A 25,718-nucleotide genomic window follows, 5' to 3' on the forward strand; every position below is an offset into this window, starting at 1 on the left:
CCATGTTCAAGTCATTTTTCTGAGGGACTCCTGAGCTATTTGCCCCATGTTCACCACATTCTTAGCAATAGCTAAACACAGCTGAGAGTGAAATCCCAGGTCTTGAGAGTTTAATTAACTAACCCAAACATCAGTGGTTTAGCAGGATATGAACCCAGGATGTTGATCTTTGAAGGCTTTAAATTTACCCATAATTCTCTGTTTCCTCTCATGAGAGTATCCATAATCCTCTTCTGTCTCCTCCTAAAGTACCCATAGTACTCTACCATGCTTTAGCCTGGTGAGCAACAAAAATATAATGCTGAATTGAATGCTTTGAAGTGCAGCGGTTCTCATCCCAGGCTGTCTATCAGAATTGACCTGTGAAGGTTCTAAAAATTTTCCCACCTAGGCCACACCCTGTACCAATTAAATCAGAATACCTGGGATGTGACAGAACACTGGCAATATTTAAAATTCCTCAAATGTTTCCCATATTTGAGCTCCACTAGTATAGGACATACTTTATTCTAATCCTGCAAGACCATGGACTTGGAATCAAAAGATTAATTCCTAGCCAGGCATTTGACAAATGTCTGTAATCCCAGTTACTTGGGAGGCTGAGAAGGAGGATCACAAGTTAGAGGCCAGCCTGGGCAATTTAATGAGACCCTGCCCCAAAATAAAATAAAAAGGGTATGACTTAGCTCAGTGGTAACAGGAATGCCTAGAATATGTGATGCTCCGGGTTTAATATTCCCAGCCCCAAAAAAAAAAAAAAAAAAAGGAAAGAAAAAAAAAAAAAGGTTAAGTCTATTACAGCCTGACTCATTTCACCTGTGAGGTGAACTTAAACTTTCTGCCTTTGCCGTTTTAAAAGATTAATGTGAGGATCAAATGAGATGATGCTGTGAAAGTCCTTGTAAACTGTAAAATACACATTAATTATTTTTGTGCCAGTTTTCACTACTGATCCCCCTGAGGTAATATTCAAATGCTTAGAAGAAAAGAAATGATAAAAATGAATAAAGAAGAAAAATACAATAACAGTAGAGTTAGAAAAATTAAATATAGTGACTCCAGAGAAATATAACCAAATTTATATCTCAAGGATATGTTTACAAATTATTTTGTAAATGCAATAAAATGACTGTAGATTACTTGCAATGGAATTGTTTTCAGATCATCTCTTTTAATTAAAGCAGAAGCTTACCAATTCAGACTAAGGGATAAGCTTGGCCTTAATGAGGAGAAATGGGTTTGTTAGGCTAATTTATGAATTTAGTATAGAAAAAAAATTTATTAGGGGGAAAGGAACAAACAGAACATATTTGGAAAACCATACATTTGGATCTATTTAGAAAACAATGGAATCAACCTGAATGAGATCCTTGACCATTTAAACAGATGAGGTAAGAATACAAGTTATTATAAGACTCAATTCAAGAGTCCCCAATTCCAAAAGTCCCCTTGAACTTGGTTTGACACTCAGTGTACCCCACAGAAGGAATGTAGTAAATAGCACTGAGATAGCAGATCAGGTCTCCCACCTTTGTTTAGATAGTACAAGCTTCAGGTCTGGATCCTGAGAGTATGAGGGAAACAGAACAAAGAACAGCAATTTTGTATGCACATGGCCCTTGGTAAACCATTCAAATGATGATTACAATTTGTATTTTCTGGTTTTGTTCTTACTTATGAAAACCTATGCTAACTCCTAGTAGCTCTTCTCCTGGCCACCACGCGGTGAAGTCTCAGCCATAGTTAATCAATATGGGAGATTTCAAGCTCCTAAATTATTTTCCTACCTCCCTCCCCTCAGAATATCATGTCCTAAATTTCTGAGATGAATTGATAGAGAAAAACCCTAAGGTTAAACTTGTCCACACTAATGCATGAATTACCCTTTCTAAAATATTTGTTACATTTTTTTTCTTGGAAGGGTGCCTTAATAAATGGAATTTCAGAGAAATGTGTCCAAGTGGGAAAATGCAGGCAAATGGGTTATGGGGAAGACAAACTGCAACAGAAGACAGCACCAAACACACCAGTCCTGCCTAGGAATCTGACCCCAGTTTAGATACTTTCGAGGGGTCTATATTTCTCATAGTTTCATTACTTCCTCCAATTCTGAACATGTGAATTTAAAAATCTCCAGTGTGGTTGTACCCAGAGGAAAGAGGAAAGGGAAGAATTTGTCAGTGTGAAAGGAAACAACAGATAATCAAATAGGGTTAGTTGAATAATGATAAGAGCTACAGCTTATTGAAGACTTTAAATGTGCTGTGCATGCTTTCATGCATTCTCTCTCATTATGACATGAACTCATGTCTGAGGAAGCCCTTGGAAAATGACCACCTTTTCCTTTTGCTTCAATATACTCATTACAGAGAAGAGGAACATGCATTCTTTTTAAATCTTCTCCCACTTCTCTTTGATCAGATTGTTTTTTTCCCCTGTATAAATCTACATTAGTTCTTACCTAGGGAAAAGAAGAAATAGCACTGTTTGTACCTATATTTGAACAAATGGTTGATTAACTGATGGGGGGAGGGATGTAAGTTCCATAGCTTCTCTGTATCTCCATACTCTCAGGGTCTGAGAAAATAACAAAGCCCAATGCATGGGTTATGACCAAATCCTCCACTTTGGGGTGGTGGCCCAACTGGCAAAGATCTTAAGTAGTTTAGGATTACATAAACAGTAAAATTATTAGTGGAAGAAGAAACAATCATTGAATTTCCATTGATCACCTAAATTTCCCTATACCCTGTATGTCACACTTCCTTACAAATTCTTTCTCTGGTCCCTCCTTATATAGATGATCTAGGCAGAAAATATCTTCAAGGTCATGAAGTTGGTCCATGTACAATCATAGACATATATTCAAATAACCTAGGGAATCTTTCAAACATGTCGAGTCAAGTTCAGGTGCTGGAGACACTGTGGATTTGCTCTGTGTTGGATAACAGGTAGTTGAAGAAACCTATCCCATCTCAAACCCTTCTGTTATAGTTGGGCCCTGGGAAGACATTTTCTGGGCAAATGACCATCTTCTATAAGCCCAGAAACTTCTGTGCAGATCCAGCACAAGCCTCAAGTTCTGCAAAACCTGTGATGCTGCCTCCTCTGGGTCTGGTGGGACCAATTAACACCCAAATCTTGCAATGGCTTCAATGCAGATAGTAAACCCTTGGCCAGACCACCTTCCTCTCCCCCTAAACCTAGCCATTCCTCTTCATTGCCACCTTGTGCTCACTGTGCAGACAAAATCAATAAGGACAATATAGCTGAAAGGCTACTGTATAGGGGAGATCTCAGTAATGCAATCCTTGTTGTTGTAGTTGTTGTTGTTTTTCCTCCAGAAGGCACTTTCTATTTCATTTTGAACTATTTCCTCATCTTTTTTAAAAAACTATACATTCTCCCAGACTATTTAATCACCATTTCCTAAAGCATTAATAAACCAAGTCCCCCAAAATTTTTTTTCAGAACCAAAACACTTTAGCCTCTGCTGAGTTAAGAAAGTAAAGTCAAAGTTCAAGGTTGATATCGTGATTTTTATCTGTTCAAATTCATTTGTTTCCTGAAAGGAAGAAATAACTGATATGACTGTTTAATAATCAGAAGTGTCCAAGGTTTTACCTAAGTCACATGCTTACTGAAGGTCAATATCTTTTGAATCTTGCCTGCAGAACCTCCTAACTAGAAATGCATACTGTGTATTCAAAATCAGGCTTGGCCTTCTGCAGCGACAAACTGGAAAGTAGAGTGTCCATGGAGCAATGACTTGTAAGAGGAGAAGCTGCTTCTCCATACCATTTTATTCATAGGTTATAACACTTTTATCAGAGAGACTATAATCTACTTTTATTTGGGAAAAATTCAGTTCAGGATCAAACTACCTAAAAGGTATGTATTCTTAGCTGAATGCAGAATTCAGGCAGAAAATTGCAAACTAGAAAGTAGAGTCAGAATCTATTAAACTAGGATGCTAAGCTCATGAGAAGTTTGTTGGTAATTATTCAAACTCTCAATGATATTATTTAAAACTTCTCTATTCCTTTGAAAGTATTTAGTATGGCTTTGGAATTATAAGGCAAACACTCTCTTTGGTTAGTATGCCAACAAGTAGGTTCTCCCAAATAAGACTGTTTTTGAAAAGTTTAAAAATTCTGGGAAGCATTTCTCTAGGATGTGAAATCATAAAAGTCATAGAATAATTACAAAAAGAAAAGGAATGCTTATCTGTCATGAAAAGCAATACTTTTGGATGCCCTGAATCTAAGCATATATTTGGCTTGGCAAAATCCTACCTTGTTTATCTGAATGCATTATACGAACAGAAGATATTACTTAAAGTAAAACACACAGGAATAAAGAAAACTGCTTTCTTATGGAATGGTTTCAGCCCTTTAAAGAAAAAAAAAAAAAACCAACAAACAATAAAAATACTCCCATTGCCACCATAATCCACTTCAGCAGCTATTCAAAGTTCAGAGCAATTCAAAGAAAAGAAGACCAAATTTCTTCAGGCAGAATCAAAAACACTTGAGAATTCCTGAGATTACAGGCCACAAAAATAAACAAAAGTACTCAATAAAAATATTCCATATCCCCATTGTGTAATGCAATTTTACAAATAACTGTGCCAACACTTAGCCACACAGTCAACAAATAAAACTTCAGATCATTTTTCCATCTGGTGTGCACATATTCTCTGTATTTACTGTTGATCTGTGTCTTTGCATTTATCTGCTATATTTTGTTTAGGTTAAAAAAAAAAGGAAGAAAGAAAGGAGAGCAAACACTTTCTAAATAACTTATATGAATTACATCAACTTCTTTAAGCAGTTCACTTTTCTTGGCTAATTAACTGCCAGTGCACTTGGGCTCTGAACTTCACTTCAATTTCATTTCCTCCCTCACAAGATGAAGGGGAAGGCAATAGTGGAAAGAATGAGTGTTGAAGTGCCTCAGTAATTCTCAGAACAGATCTATGGAGCAGAGGAGTCAAAATGATCCGCAAAGTTGTACACAACAAAACCAAGCAGAATTCTAACCCTTCTCATTTCAACTCAGCAGATTTAAGGAAGGCCCCAATTAGCTAATTCTGTTACAAGTCCCTCAGGTGATTCTGAGATTCAGCCAGGCCTGGGAAGAACTAGAAATAAGACAGGAACTTTCTGGCTACTGAAAATTACAAAACACCTCAGTTTCATCTTGTATTTATGAAAAAGAAAAAAACACAATTATGTTGGAAGTTAGGACTTTTTTGGAGGGGAGGGTACCAGGGATTGAATTCAGGGGCACTTGACCACTAAGCCACATCCACAACCCTATTTTGTATTTTGTTTAGAGACAGGGTCTCATTGAATTGCTTAGTAGCCTCCATTTTGCTAAGGTTGGCTTTGAACATGCGATCCTCTTGCCTCAGCTGCCTGAGCCTCTGGGATTACAGGGTGTGCCACTACGACCAGCCAGAAGTTAGGGCTTTCTTAGAAAAGTTATCCTTTGGAATTGACTATTTAATAATGTAATTTGTCAACCTTATCTTCTCTTTCTGTTGCACTCAAATTTTTGAATTTGCTTGATGTATACTTAAATCATTACAGGGAAAGAAGGAGGTGAAGTGTAAAGTAAAAAAATTCCCCACTGCCTCAGAGAAGAGTAACAATTCGTGAAAAATTAACATATTTCCTAGGATGGTTTTGGGCATTAGTGAGGAAGGTCCCAGACCATGTTGTGTGATGGGTTCCATAAAAAGAAATGGATATATACATATTTGATGACTGACAGGTTTTAGGATAAGTAGAAAAGGTCTGTTTCTGCATCCTTAATCATATCTGATGATTCTTTTGAAGAACTATTTAAGAAAAGAGTAATTTTGATGTTCATTTAGGTCATTTCAAATAGAAGTAACTTGGTAAAATACTATACTGCTTTAGACACAGAGGGATCAATGACTGAGCCTAGATCATCTTTGGAAACACTGAAACTGGACTCAGAAAACAGAGTTCAGGGCTCTCCAAGAAGGTGGAAAGGTGAAGACAAACTTGGACAACAGTGTAATTCTGTTGATCAGTATGTCTATTTCTCTGCATTTCACTGTGAAAATCACTCTCCAAGTCTCTTGACAAAATTTCTGCACTCCAGTTTTTATGGCACCCTATTCTGCCAATTAAAAGGGTACAAAAGAGCTCAAGTGACCTAACACTGCTAATGTGCAAGTTTGGACAAGCTATTTAGCCTCTGTGTGTACCTCAGTTTCCGTTTCTGTAAAAGAAAAAAATAAGGAAAAACCCTTCCCTGTATTGATTTCCTTATCAAAATTGTACAAATATATAATGTAAACCCTAGAGAGCACTTGACTTTTCTCATACCTTGCTTACTTTAACTCCCTGTATTACTGATGACAATAAGCATTTAGATTTGTGCTCCACAATTTGGTTTAAACTCTCTCCTTTTAAAAATATGAAAAACAAGGAACCCAGAGAACTTAAGTGACTGTATGAACTCACGTCTTATTAATGGCAAAAGCTGTTTGTATACTTGGGACTTTTTCCTCCACTTCTATTTCTACTTGCTCATACACATTTTTTTTCCTGAATGAATTAGCTAATGTGATTCAATTTGTGTTCCACAAACAAAAGTAGAAAGAAGTGTAAGTACATCAGCTATGATGAAGAGCCACACAAGGTAGCTACATAGAGACACAAGGGGCCCATACTGGGGGTATCCACTGTTAATGTTATGGTTATTCAAATCTCACTCAGACTGACTGTTTGTACATATGTGGACAGATGAAACTGAAAGAATGACATCCCTTTCGGACCAGTTGCTCTATTTCATTGATCCTTAACTACTCTGTCTCATGTCTAATTGTGATTTTTTTTTCCTAACATAAATTTCCTTAATTCAATGAAATGGTGATATGAGTGGTAAGACTATATGATATAATACAAAAGAAATCCTAAAACACCTAGAGAGAATCAGCTAGAAAATCAAACAAAGCAGATATTTCAGAATTTTAACTTGGACTCCTCTAAAGACAATCTTTGCAGGTCTTATATTTTCCCCTAATGAGGCAAGTGTGTCCTAGGTGCACATGGCACCTGCTCTGAATATAATGATAATGTCTCTATTACTCAGACAGCTGTCTCTCCCACAGGGGAAATGAGACTTGAACATTTAATGGATTATTAACTTATCTCAGTTTACTTTAACTTGTTTTTTTTTTTTTTTTCTCTGTTTTGCTTTGTTTTTCTATTTTTTTCAAATTTTGAAATAGTGACTTCATGACCTGGGATTTTAAACTATGCCCACTTTTTATCCTTCTGCTATAAAGATATTCCACAGATATTGCTCAATTTGATCCTGTATATATCATCTAGGAGAATTTGTGACTTATTTCTAGTTCTAGCACTTAGCATCTGCCAGAGTTCAAATAGACTTCTATAAGCTTCAGCCTAAGATGAACATGACAATATCTATTTTAGAGGCTATTAGAGCAAACAAAGGATATCTATTTTATATCAGTGCTTTGCAAACTAAAGCAGCAAATACAGGTGACTTGACAGTCAGACTTGGTCCTAATACACTAGGGACATAAAATATTCTGAGAAATGAAGGCCATGGGACTCATGAAGAAGCTCATGACTCTCATGTCCATTTTAAGAGACAACAGAAAGGAAAACAGATTATTAAAAATGAGACTAAGGTAGGCAGTAGATTCATCAGGGAGAACAACAGTATAGGAGGCCCAATAGTGCAAGCTCCTTTGTGTTCCAGAACCTGTGCAAGCTTCTATTCTGACTTTATCACACCGTTGAAGGTATGTAATTATTTTCTCCCTTCCCCAACTTGTAGTAATGTATATATCGATCCTATGTCAGGCATCTTTGAATCTCCAGAATTTGGCTCCATGTCTACTGGGCATTGTCAGGCCAGTGAGCATTACCAAGTGTGACAGAGGGAAGAATGTCCTCCTCCTAAAGATGTTCATCTCAGTGCCCCAAACCTGATAAAATGTGACCTTACATGGCAAAAGGGACTCTGCAGATTTGTTTCCCAGTACTAGGGATTGAACCCAGGGCCTCACACATGCTGAGCAGATCCTCTACCACTGAGCTGCACACCCAGCCCTTCATTTTAGTTGATTTTGTAGAGGTTGACCTTGAATTTTAGATTCTTCTGCCTCAAACTCCTGAGTAGGTGGGATTATAAGAGGATATCACCACACAGGGCTTAAATCAATAATCTTTTTTTTTTTAATTTAATTTTTTTATTTGTTTGTTCTAATTAGTTGTACATGACAGTAAAATACATTATATATTTTGATAGCTCAAACGTAAATGAAGGGTAATCTCATTTTCCTGATTATACATATTGTAGGATCACAACGGTCATGCAATCATATATGTACATGAGGTAATAATGTCTGCAGAATCTTGAGAAAAAGAACTTGGATTACCCAATTGAACCCACTGTAGTTACAGGATCCTTAGAAAAGGGAAGCAAGACCAAACAATAAAATGTAATGGCAAAGCAGAGACAAGTGATATGCTGTGAAGATGGTGAAAAAGGACACAAGTCAAGGAATGGTAGATTTCAAGAAAGGCACAAAACGATTCTCCTCTGGAGCCTCTAGAAAGAATGTAGCCCTGCCAACAAACACCGTGCTTTCAGACTTTGATTTCTAGAATTAAAAGTGAATAAATCTGTGTTGTGTTAAGACACTAAGTTTGTTACAGCAGTAAGAGGAAACTAACTTACTAATAAGTAAATGAATAACTATCGTTTGGATGAATGACTGAATGAATAATGACAGAGGGATGAAGTAGTGATAAATAGAAGGCAGACAGGCCCAGCTGAGGTCCCAGTTTGGATAACCACCATAGGGTAACTTGGGCCCTATCATTTAATTTCTCTAGAATTTCTCAGTATAGGAGATGAGGTTGTAGAGTTAGACTGAACAAGGTTCACATGTTTTCTAAACTACTTCCTAGCTGTGCATCCTCAGGCAAGTGCTTACTGCTTCCTGAGCCATATGCCCATACCATAAAATGAGAATAGGGTCAGGCCCTCCCACACAAAGTTGAACTAAAGTGGAGTGACATTTGATGGGGCTCTGAATGAGGCAATCTGGAAATCATGACCACAAAATATTTACTATCACTTCATGCATAAAACCTGAAATCATGCAAATTCTTGAAATTAAAAAAAATTTAAGAACTGCACAATGGCAAGGTTGGTAAACTATTAACCACTGATCACAACACGATGGAAATGCTTTGACTGCTGAACAGAAACACCCGCTATCCTTTAAGAGAATTCATGTTGAATGACGCAAGATATAAATCATCAAAGAACATATGAGATCTTCATGAATACACTCCTTGAACAAAACACAGCCACCTTTAAGTGCATGCAAAGCATGGGCCCAGAACACAAATACTATGAATCTGCTATTATAATAATAGTTCAATGATAAAAGCCTCAGAACAAATACTTCCACCATGTTGAAAAATGGAACCAACTACAGGTTTTTCTGGGGGCCTAAACTTTACATAGGAAAGCTCTTTTCACAAAAATCCTGCAAATTGGAAAACTTGAGTCAGATTCATCAAGAACACTTCATATTATGAAGTAGTAAACTGCATAGTTCTTGCCCCAAACAACATTTGGCTTCAAGAAGATAAAACAATGAGATTCACTAGTATTGCCATGTTCACCTTACATAACCTATTTTGTCACTATGAGCAAAGTAGTAGCAGTGCTGGGATCTAACTCAAGGACATGCACATGATAGGCAATGAGGCATATTTTGAATGCCAGAATTTGAGAGGTGAAGGGGACCTCCCTAGGACTCAGTGCTGCCCAGCCATCTTTCCCTTTACTTTGTGCTTTTTTCTTGAATTGTAAGAGTACAAGTTTGTCCCTCACATGTCTTATAAATTCAAAAAATATTTGTTGAATATATAAATGACCTCTACAGGTCATGTAACCCAAGTCCCTCTCCCACTTTTTAGATAAGGAACCTACCATCAATTAGAACAATGACTATAACATTCCCTTTGTGTAGCATTAAATAACTGTCTTCTCTTTAGAGGGAAGAGTTTATTTTCCAAAACTAACAGACTGAATTATGGAGAGGGAATATTTTCAAAACACAGTTTTATCAGTGTATCTGTTTTTCAAACTAGCTTCCAGTTTCACAAAGCGAATTCTGATAATGATAAGAGTCTCCAATACACACTTGCTTAATTATGGGTGAAAAGATTGGGGGTGAAGTGACCTAAAGGAAATAAGAATCTGGTTAAGAAATGCACAGTGAGCAATTTTTTTAAGAAGGCTTAGTGTGATGCAGTATTGTTTAGTTTTAATGGAGTCTGGTGTTACCTGTGAGGGGAGAAAATAACCTGTTTCAGATTCATGAATCCTTTAGGCTGCACAGCCTATGACTCAGTGTTGAGTCAAGTCCCATTTTTTACCTGTATCTCAATTTTATATCCAAGCAAATATAACACCTAGGAATAATTTGGGTTGGTAGGACTTAAACGTCCTAAATTTAGATGACCACCTTAAAGGAAAAGCTTATGTGAAGACCACCACTCAAAAGTATTTCCCGCTAGGAATGGTATCTAGTCAATCTTCTGTTGTCTTTATGAAGCTAACTTTAATTTCCTCTGAGGTATTTCAAATCAACTCCTGGGACTGTGTTCACTGGAGATGGAGAGGAGTTGTCCTCCTCTTTGTAGAATAGTCCCATGTATGTTTCAGGAGTCAACTATTTAAGCACAGCCTGCTTAGGGCTAACTATGCCATGATCTCACAACTCTGTCTGCTACCTTGACTTTTATTATCAGATTCCATTCCCTGTCCTCTTCATAATACATTGGGTTACAGAACTCTGAACTCATGAATTCAGGTAATAGAAGCAAAATTGTCCTAAAAAGATGACTTTCTATGCTTGTCTCCCCAAACCCACTTGGTTTTTACTGAGCAAAACTCTAGGGTTTTCCAGTGGTCATCTCAAATTTCTTTGCCTTCATTAGTTTTTTTAGCTTACCATACATAGTTGTATAGTGAATATCAGGCCTCTATTTGTGATTTTAATTATCTTCAATAAAATTCCTAAAGCTATCCACATAGAGTCCCTGTGCTATTTCTGTTGTACTTCCCTTTCCCACCCTGCACAAGCCGGCTCATCCAGGTGACCAATGGGTGCCACACTCAAATTATATGTCCTGCTTGCTAACCTGGCCACCTTGCTAGTTTCAAAGGACTATGGAATGAGCACCATCAAGAGAAGATATTGATTTGGTACTTAATTGACCCCTTACTCTCTGGATCTCTTTAGATGCCACATAGTCAGGTGAAGGGCCAGATTCCTGAGCACACATACAGATCCAGAACTCACCCTCTGTACCCTTGGTCTCATTATCAAATTCTATATCTCACCAAGCCATTATTCAGTTACTCTGGACTTAATCTCATGGGCTTGCTGTCAAGAGGCTAGCGCACCTTTTCTAGCCTTCACACAATCAGGAATGCCCTTCCCCTCATTCTCTCCTCCTCACAGTCATCTTGAATGTCATGCCTCTGGTAAGCATTCCTCAGTTCCTCAGACAGGATGAGCCACTGCTTCCCCTGTGTTCCCAGAGAATGCTGCAGACACCTCTCACACAGCCCTGACCACAGGGCAATGCACTGCCTTTAGAAGTCTCCTGTTTCACCATTTTTTTGTATCTTGCTACAATGAAACCTATGATTTGTTTCAAAGTAAGAATTCAAGAAAAAAATGACAAATAAACATGCATTTAATTCCTCAAACCAGAGGTAACTGGATGGCTATCAGCAAGAAAAGCATGCAGACTGGTACATAGCCAAGAGTCAGAAACATGGTGTACCTGATAGGGCATTATATTAACAGGTTCTTCTTTCTTCTGCTCTGGAGGTCCTTGACTCTGCAATAGATTTCGTACTGTTTCTTCCATCCTGAGAAAAAAGAAAACATGAAACATTTCTTAAAGGTTTCCTAAAGGCACTGGTCTGTTCCACTTGGTAAAAATCACTTTTCAGGGTGTACTTCCCACACTTAGGCTAGGAAATATCTGTTCTCTCTTCTTTATTTTAAAATCTGTCACAAAGTCCTTCACAATCATTCATCAGAATGTATGCCTCTAGGTTCTCTTCCTCCTTTCCAGCTAGGTCCCCACCCTTGGCCTTGGGCATCTCTGCTCCTGCACATGTCTCCTAATATTCCTATCACTTCCAATCACTCCCTTTTAATTCAGTACAATGCCATCACATAGATCTTCCTGAAGCACCACTTTGATTTTTTAAAATCAATTTTCAAAGTTAACAGATATTACATAAAAGCATTCTCTCCATTAATACGTTGTCAGGTCTTTCCTCGGTGGCCTTTGTATGTCAGCACACAGAGACTAGCTTCATTTTTCTCAACTATTTCCTAGCATATTTGATGGTGTCAATGAACCAGAGGTTATTTAACCATTCCCCTACTGGTGGAATTTAAATTGCTTCACAATTTTTGCAAATTTAGACAATCAACATCTTTGCATATATAATTTGGTAAACATTTATGAATATTTCCATTGGTTATGTCACAATGTGTCACATCCTGTTTTGTTTTAAATACTCACCTCCCAGGGTCCCCCATTGTCCCAAAGTGATACCTGTTTCCATTTCTAGACAATTGCTCATGTTATTACAATTATTGGAATGCTGACTTTCTTTCATCTTCCCATATCCCATACATTCTTTCCAAATCCCCAAGTTCCACTTCCTAAGAGACCTCCTAATTGATCTGAATTCTTTTGCCCTATACTTTAAATCATTCATTCAATCACTAAAAACACCTCATTTTAATGGTCAAGTATTTCCTATATTCATGCTTCATCTTCTGGAGTAAATGACAACATTCAGTATAAGACTGTCATATTTCTATATGACTCTCCCCATTATGGATAAAGTACTTCCTGAAGAGTTCACATTCATTGATTCATTTTAAAAAGATGAAGCACTTACTCTGTTCCAGGCATTCACCAAGTGAATAAAGACTGCTAGAATGACCTTGTCCTTAGGGCCCCTCCATGAGGATTCAAATGCCAGAACTTGACATGCTGAACACAGTGCACACTTGCCCTGGACCTGGGTTGGATTCGTTTCCAGTCTCAACCTGAAATTTGTATTTTAGTGATTCAATATGATCCTAGCGTAAGAGAGTTGTGGAGAAAAGCAGGATGACACAGCTTCTCCCTCTTACTAAGGACTTCTAGTGTGACAAACAAAGGGCTGTAGAAGATCTATAAATCCCCTGAGGAGGACAGGTCATTACAGCGACCAGGGAAGCCGAGTTCCAAATGCTAGTCTTTCTAGCATTTGGCTTTTAAGTACTTAACAACAGAGTAAAGAAACTGAAAAAACTAGGACATCCAAACCTGGATTAGTTACTGAGGCAATTTTGCCTTCACAGGGAATGGCACCAGGGCCCATTCAGGCAGATGACAGCGGAATTGGTTATGAGAGTTCAAAAAACAATTTGTGACTTCACATTTATACACTTCTTCCCACAGCCAGCTGGGTAAGCAGAGGCTATTCCCTATATTTCCACAAGTCTTACATTATTAATAATAACTCAAAACTGAATAATACTTTTAACTTGCCAAAGAACTTTCTCACCTATTAATCATCTACATATAAAAATATGTGTGTATATAAATATGTATAAATATAAATATGAATATATAAATATGTATAAACATAAATAAATTAATATATATTTGAACATATATAAATATAAATATGTATGTACTATATACATATGTGTATAATTTATATAAATTATAAAATGATATTTTACAAGTATACACCCTTTTAAATTTATTTTTATGAAATGAATTAATTCATTTAATTTTGTAAAAATGAATTACATTTATTAAGGTACACATTATTTAAGTATATATACTTTGAAAATATTATTATATGTATTTGGTAGAGGAGAAAGCTGAGGCACAGGAATGTTAGGTAGCTAAATTAAGGAATCATGGTTAGTTGGATAGGGAGTTAGGATTAAACTGTTTATACTGATCTAAATACAGCAGTCTCTTTCTATTCGACCTCACTGACATGTGGTAAATTATTATAAATGATGAGAGATTTCATTTTATGTACACGAACTCTTGAGTGGTAGTAGATTTTCCATGACATTTGCCAAATGTACCATAAATAAAGACAGTAATGATAACGGTTCTTAAACTAGCCTGACCTGCTAGCTCACGGTCAGAGACTAGTCCTCTGGCTTTCCAGTGTGTATTAGTCAGGTGCTGCATTGATGGTGTCAGTGATGTTTTGGTGAACAACAGATTGCATATATGATGGTGGGCTACTAAGATCTTATCAGCTACTGACACCACAGTTGTTTTAGTTTGTGTGGCACACACTATATTTGCACCATGATGAAATCACCTAAGGAAGCCTTCCTCAGAATGTGTCCCCATCGAGTGACACAGGACTGCAGCCTAATTTCTTCTCACTTTAACACAGAAGTTGAATGCTCTATTTTAATCCTGAGTTTGTTTATTTATAAATATTTGGACTAAACTGGCCCAGGAGTTAGAATTCAGTTAAAATAAAACTATGCCACCTTTTTTACTAAAATACAATTTTGTATCAGTGCATATCTTGCTGAATTATCTCTGGAATTAGAAGCTCTATGCATAAGATGCTAGATCAAAAAGAAAAGTACCTATTCATCTTTCCCCATTCTTCTAGGCTTTATACTTAAAAAAAAAAAAAAGGAAAAATTAGGGATGGATAGGAAATTGTTAATCCTAACTTTTCTGGCTGTGCCCTATATGAAATAAAACCAGTTTCATCTCTGACCTACAGCTTAGAACAGAGAAACAGGGATCTGCCCCAACCTTTGGTGAAAAAAATCAAGCTTGTAGTCCCTTTTTATAACCTTTATTAATCTGATCACAGAAACAATATTTCAAATCTAAAGAGAACATACTATTATTTATTCCCTGGTAACATCATCTTTTCATTTTTAATTAGCAAAACTCTATTTGCTTAAAAATCAGAGATCATGAAGAATTTTTTATTGGCATTTGATGCCCAATGACATGTTGCTTCATTTCACTATTTTGATAACCGATATGAGGGTTGGAATTAGTAGAACATAGGACACCTACAGCCACCCTTTCTGACTTTAGAGGATTCGTTTCTAAGTGGCTGCTGATGTGAATTATCCTTAAACACTAACCTTATTAACCAATGAGTTCTGGCTCTCCCCAACAGAGACTAAGACCTCTTTTCCCTAAATATTGGTCAAGTCACTGTTATAATTAAAACATGCAGAACAAAGTTATACCTAGTGAGATGCAGTAAGTCTTAATGTACATGAATTGAACTTCCTTTTTTAAAGTCAATTTTCAGGCAAGGCAGAGAAAATAAGTCAAATGCCTAGGCAAACAGCATGCTTCAGGTCACAAAGCTAAAAATGCAGGGATTTTTACATAATAATTCCCTGGACCCCAAGAAAGCACCTAGTCATACAGGGTCTGACAACATCAGGGGCACTATTCATAAACATAGATTATGACTTGGACCCTGAAGATCTTGACTCAGTAATGATAGTTGTATTAGAAAACATGACCCCCAGACACCCAAGGAGCTGTTCATTTTAATAGGAAAAACTGTAAACTTACCCACATCACTTCCTCTCAAGATCTAGCCCTCTATCTCCCTAATGACACTTGAAGGAATTGATCACAACATTAGACTGATGTATTCATTTGTGACTCCTATCATCACATCCTCAGTTGAGCATAATTTCATTTTTTTGACAGAAACAGAACAAAACAGAGAATAAAAAACCACTCTTCTTAGTTCAGACTGGTAGCTGATTGCGCTGTTTCAACCGAAGGCTGAATCAAACCAATTCATTGTTTAAAGAACTACTCTAATGTGTACTTGCTGATTAAGAAAATACCAATTTAATAATGAAATTAACAATGGACCCACTCATGTTCTTTTAGTCAGGTAAGAAGCTGCAAGACGACAGCCCATCCACTTTTGCTAAAAGTACATACTACATTCTTTTATTCTCCCTTACCTTGAAGTTTGTCAAGAGCTGCTGCAATTTGAAAATTGCTTTGCCTCCTGCTTCACTGTATTTGACTCTCCATCTTCTCACTTTGAGAAAAGTGTGCCAATTTAAGCAATGAGTTTCATGATTGAATCTCATTTTAATGACAGAAAGAAAGGGGCTGAGGTTACATTAGAAAGAGTGACAAGGGCTAATGTCACCACAGTACTTCTGCTTTACCCTGAGCCTCCTCCCTATGAAATCATGACAATGATGTGACCCCATGTGGAGAACGGTACTCATCCTCTAAGGTTAATGGCCATAATGAAGACAAGCACACTTCTGAGATATGTTGGGAAAAAAGAGATTGTTATAATGAAATATGAGCTCTTTCTCACTGGATGCCTCTGCAGTAGAGTTAAAAGACTTAAGAACACTATAGCTTAGATGTTCAAAAAGAAATGACATTTATTTTTATATGCAATCAAACTGGTCTTTTCTTAATCCTTCACATGCTAATTAGCATTAACTTTTGTCCCAAGTACTAGATTAAATTATAATGCTAGTGTAATATGATATATTTTTTTTAAAAAAAACACTCAGATATAGGTATCCATCAACATGTAACGATGGTATGTATTTCCTATATTGGAATATTAGTCAATAATCAAAAAGAACAATTGTTCTTCCATGCATGAAACATGGAAGAATCTCAATAATATTATACTAAGTGAAAAAATGCACAAATGAAACACTACATGTAGTACAACTGCACTTGTCCTAATCAGACACAGGTGAAATTAATCTATGATGGTAAATTTAAGCATGATTTCCTAGGATGGGGCAGGGATGACTGGGGAGAGACATAAAGACAGTAAATGTCATGTACCTCCCTAGAGATTTGGACTGCACACATGTATGCATTTGTCAGAAACCATTCAGTGTTACATTTAAGATTTATGTAATCCTTATATGCAAATTTTGACTTAGGAGAAAAAATGAACTATAAACAAATACGGAATTCTAGTTAATGATACACATGCTCAAATATTTGGTGGGAAGACAACTAAAACTCATTATGAAATGTATTAGAAATATGTCCTGATGGAAAGAAAAAAGGATGGACACATGACTAGACAGGCAGTCAAACAAGTTTATTAAAATGTGAGTTGCAGAATATAGTGTGTACAGGGAATTGGTTGTAAAATTATTTCAAATTTCTTGTGTACTTTTATATTTTTTATAAGGAATTATTGACAAAGTTCACTTAAGACCATTTCTTTATTTATTTAAATTTATTTTATTTATTTTTTTAATTAAAAATCATAAATTTACATAGGGCAATACTGTTTGATTCATTCTGTTACTTTTTCCCTTCCCCCACACCCCTCCCACTCCTCATTTCCCTCTATACAGTCTGTCCTATCTCCATTCTTACCACACTCCTTATCCCTAATCCTAAACCTAACCCTAACCCTAACGCTAATCCCTCCGACCCCCATTATATGTCCTCATCTGCTTATCAGCGAGATCATTCGTCCTTTAGTTTTTTGAGATTGGCTTATCTCACTTAGCATGATATTCTCCAATTTCATCCATTTGCCTGCAAATGCCATAATTTTATCATTCTTCATGGTGGAGTAATATTCCACTGTATATATATGCCACAGTTTCTTTATCCATTCATCAACTGAAGGGCATCTACGTTGGTTCCACAATCTGGCTATAGTGAATCAAGCAGCTATGAACATTGATGTGGCTGTATCTCTGTAGTATGCTGATTTTAAGTCCTTTGGATATAGTCCAAGGAGTGGGATAGCTGGGTCAAATGGTGGTTCCATTCCAAGCTTTCTGAGGAATCTCCATACTGCTTTCCAGAGATGCTGCACTAACTTGCAACCCCACCAGCAATGTATGAGTGTACCTTTTTCCCCACATCCTCGCCAACACCTATTGTTGCTTGTGTTCTTGATAATCGCCATTCTAATTGGGGTGAGATGAAATCTTAGGGTGGTTTTGATTTGCATTTCTCTTATTACTAGAGATGTTGAACATTTTTTCATATATCTTTTGATTGCTTGTACATCTTCTTCTGTGAAGCATCTGTTCATTTCCTTAGCCCATTTGTTGATTGGATTATTTGTATTCTTGGTGTAGAGTTTTTTGAGTTCTTTATAGATTCTGGAAATTAGCGCTCTATCTGAAGTATGAGTGGCAAAAATTTTTTCCCACTCTGTGGGCTCTCTATTCACATTACTGATAGTTTCCTTTGCTGAGAGAAAGCTTTTTAGATTGAATCTATCCCAGTGGTTGATTCTAGCTTTTATTTCTTGTGCTATGGGAGTCCTGTTAAGGAAGTCTGATCCTAAGCCAACAACTTGAAGGTTTGGACCTACTTTCTCTTCTATAAGATGCAGGGTCTCTGGTTTGATTCCAAGGTCCTTGATCCATTTTGAGTTGAGTTTTGTGCATGGTGAGAGATAGGGATTTAGTTTCATTCTGTTGCATATGGTTTTCCAGTTTTACAAGCACCATTTGTTGAAGAGGCTATCTTTTCTCCATTGCATATTTTTGGCACCTTTGTCTAGTATGAGAAAATTGTATTTATTTGGGTTTGTGTCCATGTCCTCTATTCTGTACCATTGATCTACCTGTCTATTTTAGTACCAATACCATGCCGTTTTTGTTACTATTGCTTTGTAATAGAGTTGAAGATCTGGTATTGCGATACCCCCTGCTTTGCTCTTTCTACTGAGGATTGCTTTAGCTATTCTGGGTTTCTGATTCCTCCAGATGACTTTCATAATTGCTTGCTCTATTTCTGTAAGTTACGTCATTGGGATTTTAATTGGAATTGCATCGAATCTATATAGCACTTTTGGTAGTATGGCCATTTTGACAATATTAATTCTTCCTATCCAAGAACATGGGAGATCTTTCCATCTTCTAAGGTTTTCTTTAATTTCTTTCTTTAGTGTTCTGTAGTTCTCATTGTAAAGGTCTTTCACCTCTTTTGTGAGATTGATTCCCAAGTATTTTATTTTTTTCGATGCTATTGTGAATGGCGTAGTTTTCCTAACTTCTCTTTCTGAAGATTCATCACTTATGTATAAATATGTATTGGATTTATGAACATTGATCTTGTAACCTGCTACTTTACCGAATTCACTTATGAGTTCTAAAAGTTTTCTCGTGGAATTTCCAGGTTCCTCTAAATATAGAACCATGTCATCAGCGAACAGGGATCGTTTGAGTTCCTCTTTTCCAATTCGTAACCATTTAATTTCTTTGGTTTGTCTAATTGCTCTGACTAGAGTCTCAAGAATGATGTTGAATAGAAGTGGTGAAAGAAGGCATCCCTGCCTTGTTCCAGTTTTTAGGGGGAATGCTTTCAGTTTTTCACCATTTAGAATGATATTGGCCATGGGCTTAGTGTAGATGGCCTTTACAATGTTAAGGAATGTTCCCACTACCCCGATTTTTTCCAGTGTTTTGAGCATGAAGGGATGCTGTATTTTATCGAATGCTTTTTCTGCATCTGTTAAAATAATCATGTGATTCTTGACTTTTAGTTTGTTGATATGGTGAATGACATTTATTGATTTCCGGATGTTGAACCAACCTTGCATCCCTGGGATAAAACCCACTTGATCGTGGTGCACTATCTTTTTAATATATTTTTGTATGCGATGTGCTAAAATTTTGTTGAGAATTTTTGTGTCGATGTTCATTAAGGATATTGGTCTGAAATTTTCTTTCCTTCATGTGTCTCTGTCTGGTTTAGGTATCAGGGTGATATTTGCTTCATAGAATGAGTTTGGAAGGGTTCCCTCCTCTTCTATTTTATGGAATACTTTGAGAAGTATTGGAATGAGCTCTTCTTTAAAGGTTTTGCAGAACTCGGCTGAGAACCAATCTGGTCCCGGACTTTTCTTTGTTGGTAGGTTTTTCATGACCTCTTCTATTTTATTGCTTGAAATTGATTTATGTAAGTTGTGTATGTCCTCCTCATTCAGTTTAGGTAATTCATATGTCTCTAGAAACTTGTTGATGTCTTCGAGGTTTTCTGTTTTGTTGGAGTATAGATTTTCAAAATAGCTTCTACTTATGTTTTGTATTTCACTAATGTCTCTTGTGATATTTCCTTGTTCATTCTGAATTATAGTAATTTGAGTTTTCTCCCTCTTTCTTTTTGTTAGTGTGGCTAAGGGTTTATCAATTTTGTTTATTTTTTCAAAGAACCAACTCTTTATTTTGTTAATTTTTCTGATTTTTTTCATTTGTTTCAATTTCATTGATTTCAGCTCTGATTTTAACTCTTTCCTGTCTTCTACTACTACACTTGGTGTTTGTGTGCTCTTCTTTTCCTAGGGTTTTGAGCTGTAGTGTTAAGTCGTTTATTTGTTGATTTCTATTTCTTTTGTTGAATGCGCCCCTGAAATAAATTTTCCTCTAAGTCCTGCTTTCATAGTGTCCCAGAGATTTTGATATGATGTGTCTTTGTTCTCTGAAAGAACATGGTTGCCAACCAAGAATCCTATACCCAGCAAAACTAACCTTCAGATTTGAAGATGCAATAAAATCCTTCCATGATAAACAACAGTTAAAAGAATTTACAAATAGAAAGTCTGTGCTACAGAATGTTCTCAACAAAATATTCCATGAGGAGGAAATGAAAAACAACAATGGAGGTCAGCAAAGGGAGGAACTACCTTAGAGAAAAACCACTCAAAGGAGAAACCAAGCCAACTTAAAAACCAAAACTAAGCCAAATGACTGGGAATACAAATCATTTCTCAATAATAACCCTGAACGTTAATGGCCTAAACTCCTCAATCAAAAGACATAGACTGGCAGAATGGATTAAAAAGAAAGACCCAACAATATGCTGCCTGCAAGAGACTCATCTCATAGAAAAAGACATTCAAGAATAAAGGTGAAAGGATGGGAAAAACCTACCACGCACATGGACCCAGTAAAAAAGCGGGGGTTTCCATCCTTATATCAGATAAAGTGGACTTCCAGCCAAAGTTAGTAGAAGGGATAAAGAAGGACATTTCATACTGCTTAAGGGAACCATAAATCAGGAAGACATAACGGATAGCAAATATTTATGCCCCAAACAATGGTGCATCCCTGTACATCAAACAAATCCTTCTCAATTTCAAGAATCACATAGACCACAACACAATAATTCTGGGCGACTTTAACGCACTGTTGTCACCACTAGATAGATCTTCCAAACAAAATCCAACCAAAGAAACCATAGAACTCAATAACACAATCAATAACCTAGACTTAATAGACATATATAGAATATTCCATCCATCAATGAGCGGATAAACTTTCTTCTCAGTTCACATGGAACCTTCTCGAAAACAGACCATATGTTATGCCACAAGGCAGCCCTTAGGAAATGCAAAAAAATAGAGATACTGCCTTGTGTTCTATCAGATCATAATGGACTGAGAGTAGAAATCAATGACAAAGTAAAAAAAGGAAATTACTCCAACACTTGGAGACTAAATAATAGGCTATTGAATGAAACATGGATAACAAAAAATATCAGGGAGGAGATTAAAAAATTCTTAGAGGTCAATGAGAATGATGATACAACATATCAAAATCTCTGGGACACTATGAAAGCGGTACTAACAGGAAAATTCATTGCATGGAGCGCATTCCAGAAAAGAATGAAAAGTCAACAACTAAATGACCTAACATTACAGCTCAAAGCCCTAGAAAAAGAACAGAATGACAGCAAAAGTAGTAGAAGACAGGAAATAATTAAAATCAGAGCTGAAATCAATGAAATTGAAACAAAAGACACTATTCAAAAAATTGACAAAACAAAAAGTTGGTTCTTTGAGAAAGTAAACAAAATAGACAAACCCTTAGCCACACTAACAAAGAGAAGGAGAGAGAAGACTCAAATTACTAAAATACATGATGCAAAAGGAAATATCAAAACAGACACCACTGAGATACAGAACATAATGAGAAGCTACTTTGAAAATCTGTATTCCAACAAAATAGAAAGTACCAAAGACATTGACAAATTTCTAGAGACATATGCTCCTCCCAAACTGAACCAGGAGGACATACACGATTTAAACAGATCAATATCAAGCAATGAAATAGAAGAAGCCATTAAAAATCTACCAATTGTTTACAATAAAAAAAAAATACATTATAAAAAAAAAAAATCTACCATCCAAGAAAAGCCCAGGACCAGACGGATTCTCAGCCGAGTTCTACAAGACCTTCAAAGAAGAACTCATTCCAATACTTCTCCAAGTATTCCAGGAAATAGAAAAGGAGGGTACCCTACTGAACTCATTGTATGAAGCTAATGTCACCCTCATACCCAAATCAGGAAAAGACACATCAAGAAAAGAAAATTTTAGACAAACATCCTTGATGAATATAGATGCTAAGATCCTTAACAAAATATTGGCAAACCATATCCAAAAACATATTAAGAAAATTGTGCACCACGATCAAGTGGGGTTCATTCCTGGAATGCAAGGATGGTTTAACATCCGTAAATCAATAAACATAATCCATCATGTCAATAGACTTAAGGATAAGAATCATATGGTTATTTCAATTGATGCAGAAAAAGCGTTCAACAAAATAGAACACCCCTTCATGCTCAAAACACTAGAAAAAACAGGGATAGTAGGAACATACCTAAACATTGTAAAGGCTATTTATTTTAAGCCCATGGCCAACATCATTCTTAATGGAGAAAAACTGAAACCATTCCCTTTAAAAACGGGAACAAGACAGGGAAGTCCTCTTTCACCACTTCTATTCAACATTGTTCTCGAAACTCTAGCCAGAGCAATTAGGCAGACCAAAGAAATTAAAGAGATACGAATAGGAAAAGAGGAACTTAAGCTGTCACTATTTCCAGATGACATGATTCTATATTTAGAGGATCCAAAAACCTCCTCCAGAATACTTCTAGACCTCATCAATGAATTCAGCAAAATAGCAGGCTATAAAATCAACATGCATGAATCTACAGCATTTTTATACGCAAGCGATGAAACAGCTGAAAGGGAAATGAGGAAAACAACTCCATTTGCAATAGCGTCAAAAAAAAAAATACTTGGGTATCAGTCTAACCAAAGAGGTAAAAAATCTCTACAATGAAAACTACAAAACATTGAAGAAAGAAATTGAGGAAGACCTTAGAAGATGGAAAGATCTTCCATGCTCTTGGATAAGCAGTATTAATATTGTCAAAATGGCCATACTTCCAAAAGTGCTATACAGATTCAATGCACTTCCAATTGTTCTCGTTTACTTCTAAGAATTTTTTTATTTCCCTCCTGATGTCTTCTGTTATCCATTCATCATATAATAGTGTATTATTTAATCTCCAAGTATTGGAGAAGTTTCTGTTTTTTATTCTGTCATTTATTTCTAATTTCAATCCATTATGATCTGATAGAGTACAAGGTAGTATCTCTATATTCTTGTATTTGCTAACAGTAGCTTTGTGGCATAAGACATGGTCTATTGTAGAGAAGGATCCATGTGCTACTGAGAAGAAAGTGTATTTGTTCTTTCTTGGGTGATATATTCTATATAAGTTGGTTAAATCTAAATTGTTGATTGTGTTATTGAGATCTATGTTTTCTTTATTCGATTTTTGTTTGGATGATCTATCCAGCGGTGAGAGAGGTGTGTTAAAATCGCCTAGTATTATTGTGTTGTGGTCTATTTGCTTTCTGGAATTGAGAAGGATTTGTTTGATGTACATGGATGAGCCAATGTTCGGGGCATAGATATTTATGATTGTTATGTCTTGCTTATTTATGCTTCCCTCAAGCAGTATGTAATGTCCTTCTTTATCCCTTCTGACTAGTTTTGGCTTGAAGTCCAAATGAGGATGGATACTCCAGCTTTTTTGCTGTGTCCCTGTGCATGGTATGTTTTTTCCCATCCTTTCACCTTTAGTCTATGGGTATCTCTTTCTATGAGATGAGTCTCTTGCAGGCAGTAAATTGTTGGATTTTTCTTTTTAATCCATTCTGCCAGTCTATGTCTCTTGATTGATGAGTTCCGGCCATTAACATTCACGGTTATTATTGTGATATGATTTGTATTCCTTGTCATTTGACTCATTTTTGTTTTTTGACATGATTTGGTTTCTCCTTTATTTGGCTATTCCTTTAGGCTAGTTCCTCCCTTTGCTGATTTACATTGTTGTTTTTCATCTCTTCCTCATGGAATATTTTGCTGAGAATGTTCTGTAATGCCAGCTTTCTTTTTGTAAATTCCTTTAGCTTTTGTTTCTCATGGAAGGATCTTATTTCATCGTCAAATCTGAAAGTATGTTTTGCTGGGTATAAGATTCTTGGTTGGCATCCATTTTCTTTCAGGGCTTGGTAAATGTTGTTCCAGGCCCTTCTAGCTTTTAGGGTGTGGATTGAAAAATCTTTGTTTTCAAGATTAAATATTTTCTCTTCAATATCTGAGGTTCTGTCTTCCAGGTGTTCTATCCTATTGGTTATGCTTTCTATGGAGTTTTTAACTTGATTTATTGTTTCCTTCATTTCAAGGATTTCTGTTTGGTTTTTTTCAATATCTCTAACTCTTTATTGAAATGATCTCTTGCTTCCTGAATTTGCTCCTTTAACTGTTGTTTGGTGCAATCATTTAATGCCTGCAGTTGCTCTTTCATCTCATCATTCAGTGCGTGCATTTGCTCTTTCATCTCCTCGTTTGCTTCCCTGATTGTTTTAATTATATACATTCTGAACTCCCTTTCTGACATTTCTTCTGCTGTGCTGTCATTGGGTTTTATTGATATAATGTCTAGGTTTGTTTGGGACATTTTCTTCCTTTGTTTTCTCATATTGGTCAGATGTCAGTGGGACTTTGTGATATTGCAGAATTCTTCTATTGTCTTATAATGTTCCTGTAGATTTCCAGTGTATCACCTTCCTGCCTTCAGTAGCCTGAAGTCTTGGAGTAACTTGATAATGCAGTGCTTCCAAGGAAAGCTGCCCCTAGCCCGCTACTGGAATGGCTCTGTGTGGAAAGGCTCTAACGGGGGAGGCGGGGGGGCTGCTCTGAGAAGCTAGCCTGGAAAGGCGCTTCCCACCAGAGGGGTCCGGACTGCTTGGGGAAGTCCCTGGCTGCCCTGTCCTGGTCCCTGAAGCAATCTGAGGGCAGGAACTCGCTGCACTGGCTCAGGGACTTGGAGCTTGTTTCTGTGCAGAAAGGCTCTCACTGGGGGGCCTGCTCCGAGAAGCTAGAGAATCTGGCCTTGTGGGAGGAGCCCACCGCCGGAGTGCGCAGGGCTGCCTGGGGAAGACTCTAGCTACCCTGCCCTACTCTAATAAGCTGCCCTTATCTAGGCCTGCCGCCCGGGCAGAGCTTCACCAGGTGGGGGAGACTCACCCTGAGACTCTATTTTAGTCCGAGTCTCTCAATGCCTCCCCTTCTTGAATCCTGAGTTCTGGAGTGACTGGAGATGCAGTCACCCTCTACTCCGCCATCTTGGATCCCCATTTCTTTCTTTGATAAAAATGTTTAATCTGTCATTAGGAGAGAAGCGCACTGCATTTCCCACAGCTGGTTCCTAGTATATTCAAGTCTAGTT

At 36.8% G+C, this 25,718-nt stretch overlaps 1 protein-coding gene across 12 annotated transcripts in view; it reads right to left on the reverse strand.

Moving 5' to 3' along the window:
- Positions 1–25,718, reverse strand: part of NCKAP5 (NCK associated protein 5) — a 1,127,143-nt gene that overhangs the window by 339,397 nt on the left and 762,028 nt on the right. For all 12 annotated transcript variants that reach the window (XM_079135590.1, XM_079135586.1, XM_079135591.1 and 9 more), the window contains one exon: positions 11,892–11,979. In XM_079135590.1, the coding sequence (XP_078991716.1) occupies positions 11,892–11,979 (88 nt within the window). The remainder of the gene's footprint in view (positions 1–11,891; positions 11,980–25,718) is intronic.

Source organism: Sciurus vulgaris, assembly GCF_902686455.1.
Source record: "Sciurus vulgaris genome assembly, chromosome: 3".
Lineage (NCBI taxonomy): Eukaryota > Metazoa > Chordata > Mammalia > Rodentia > Sciuridae > Sciurus > Sciurus vulgaris.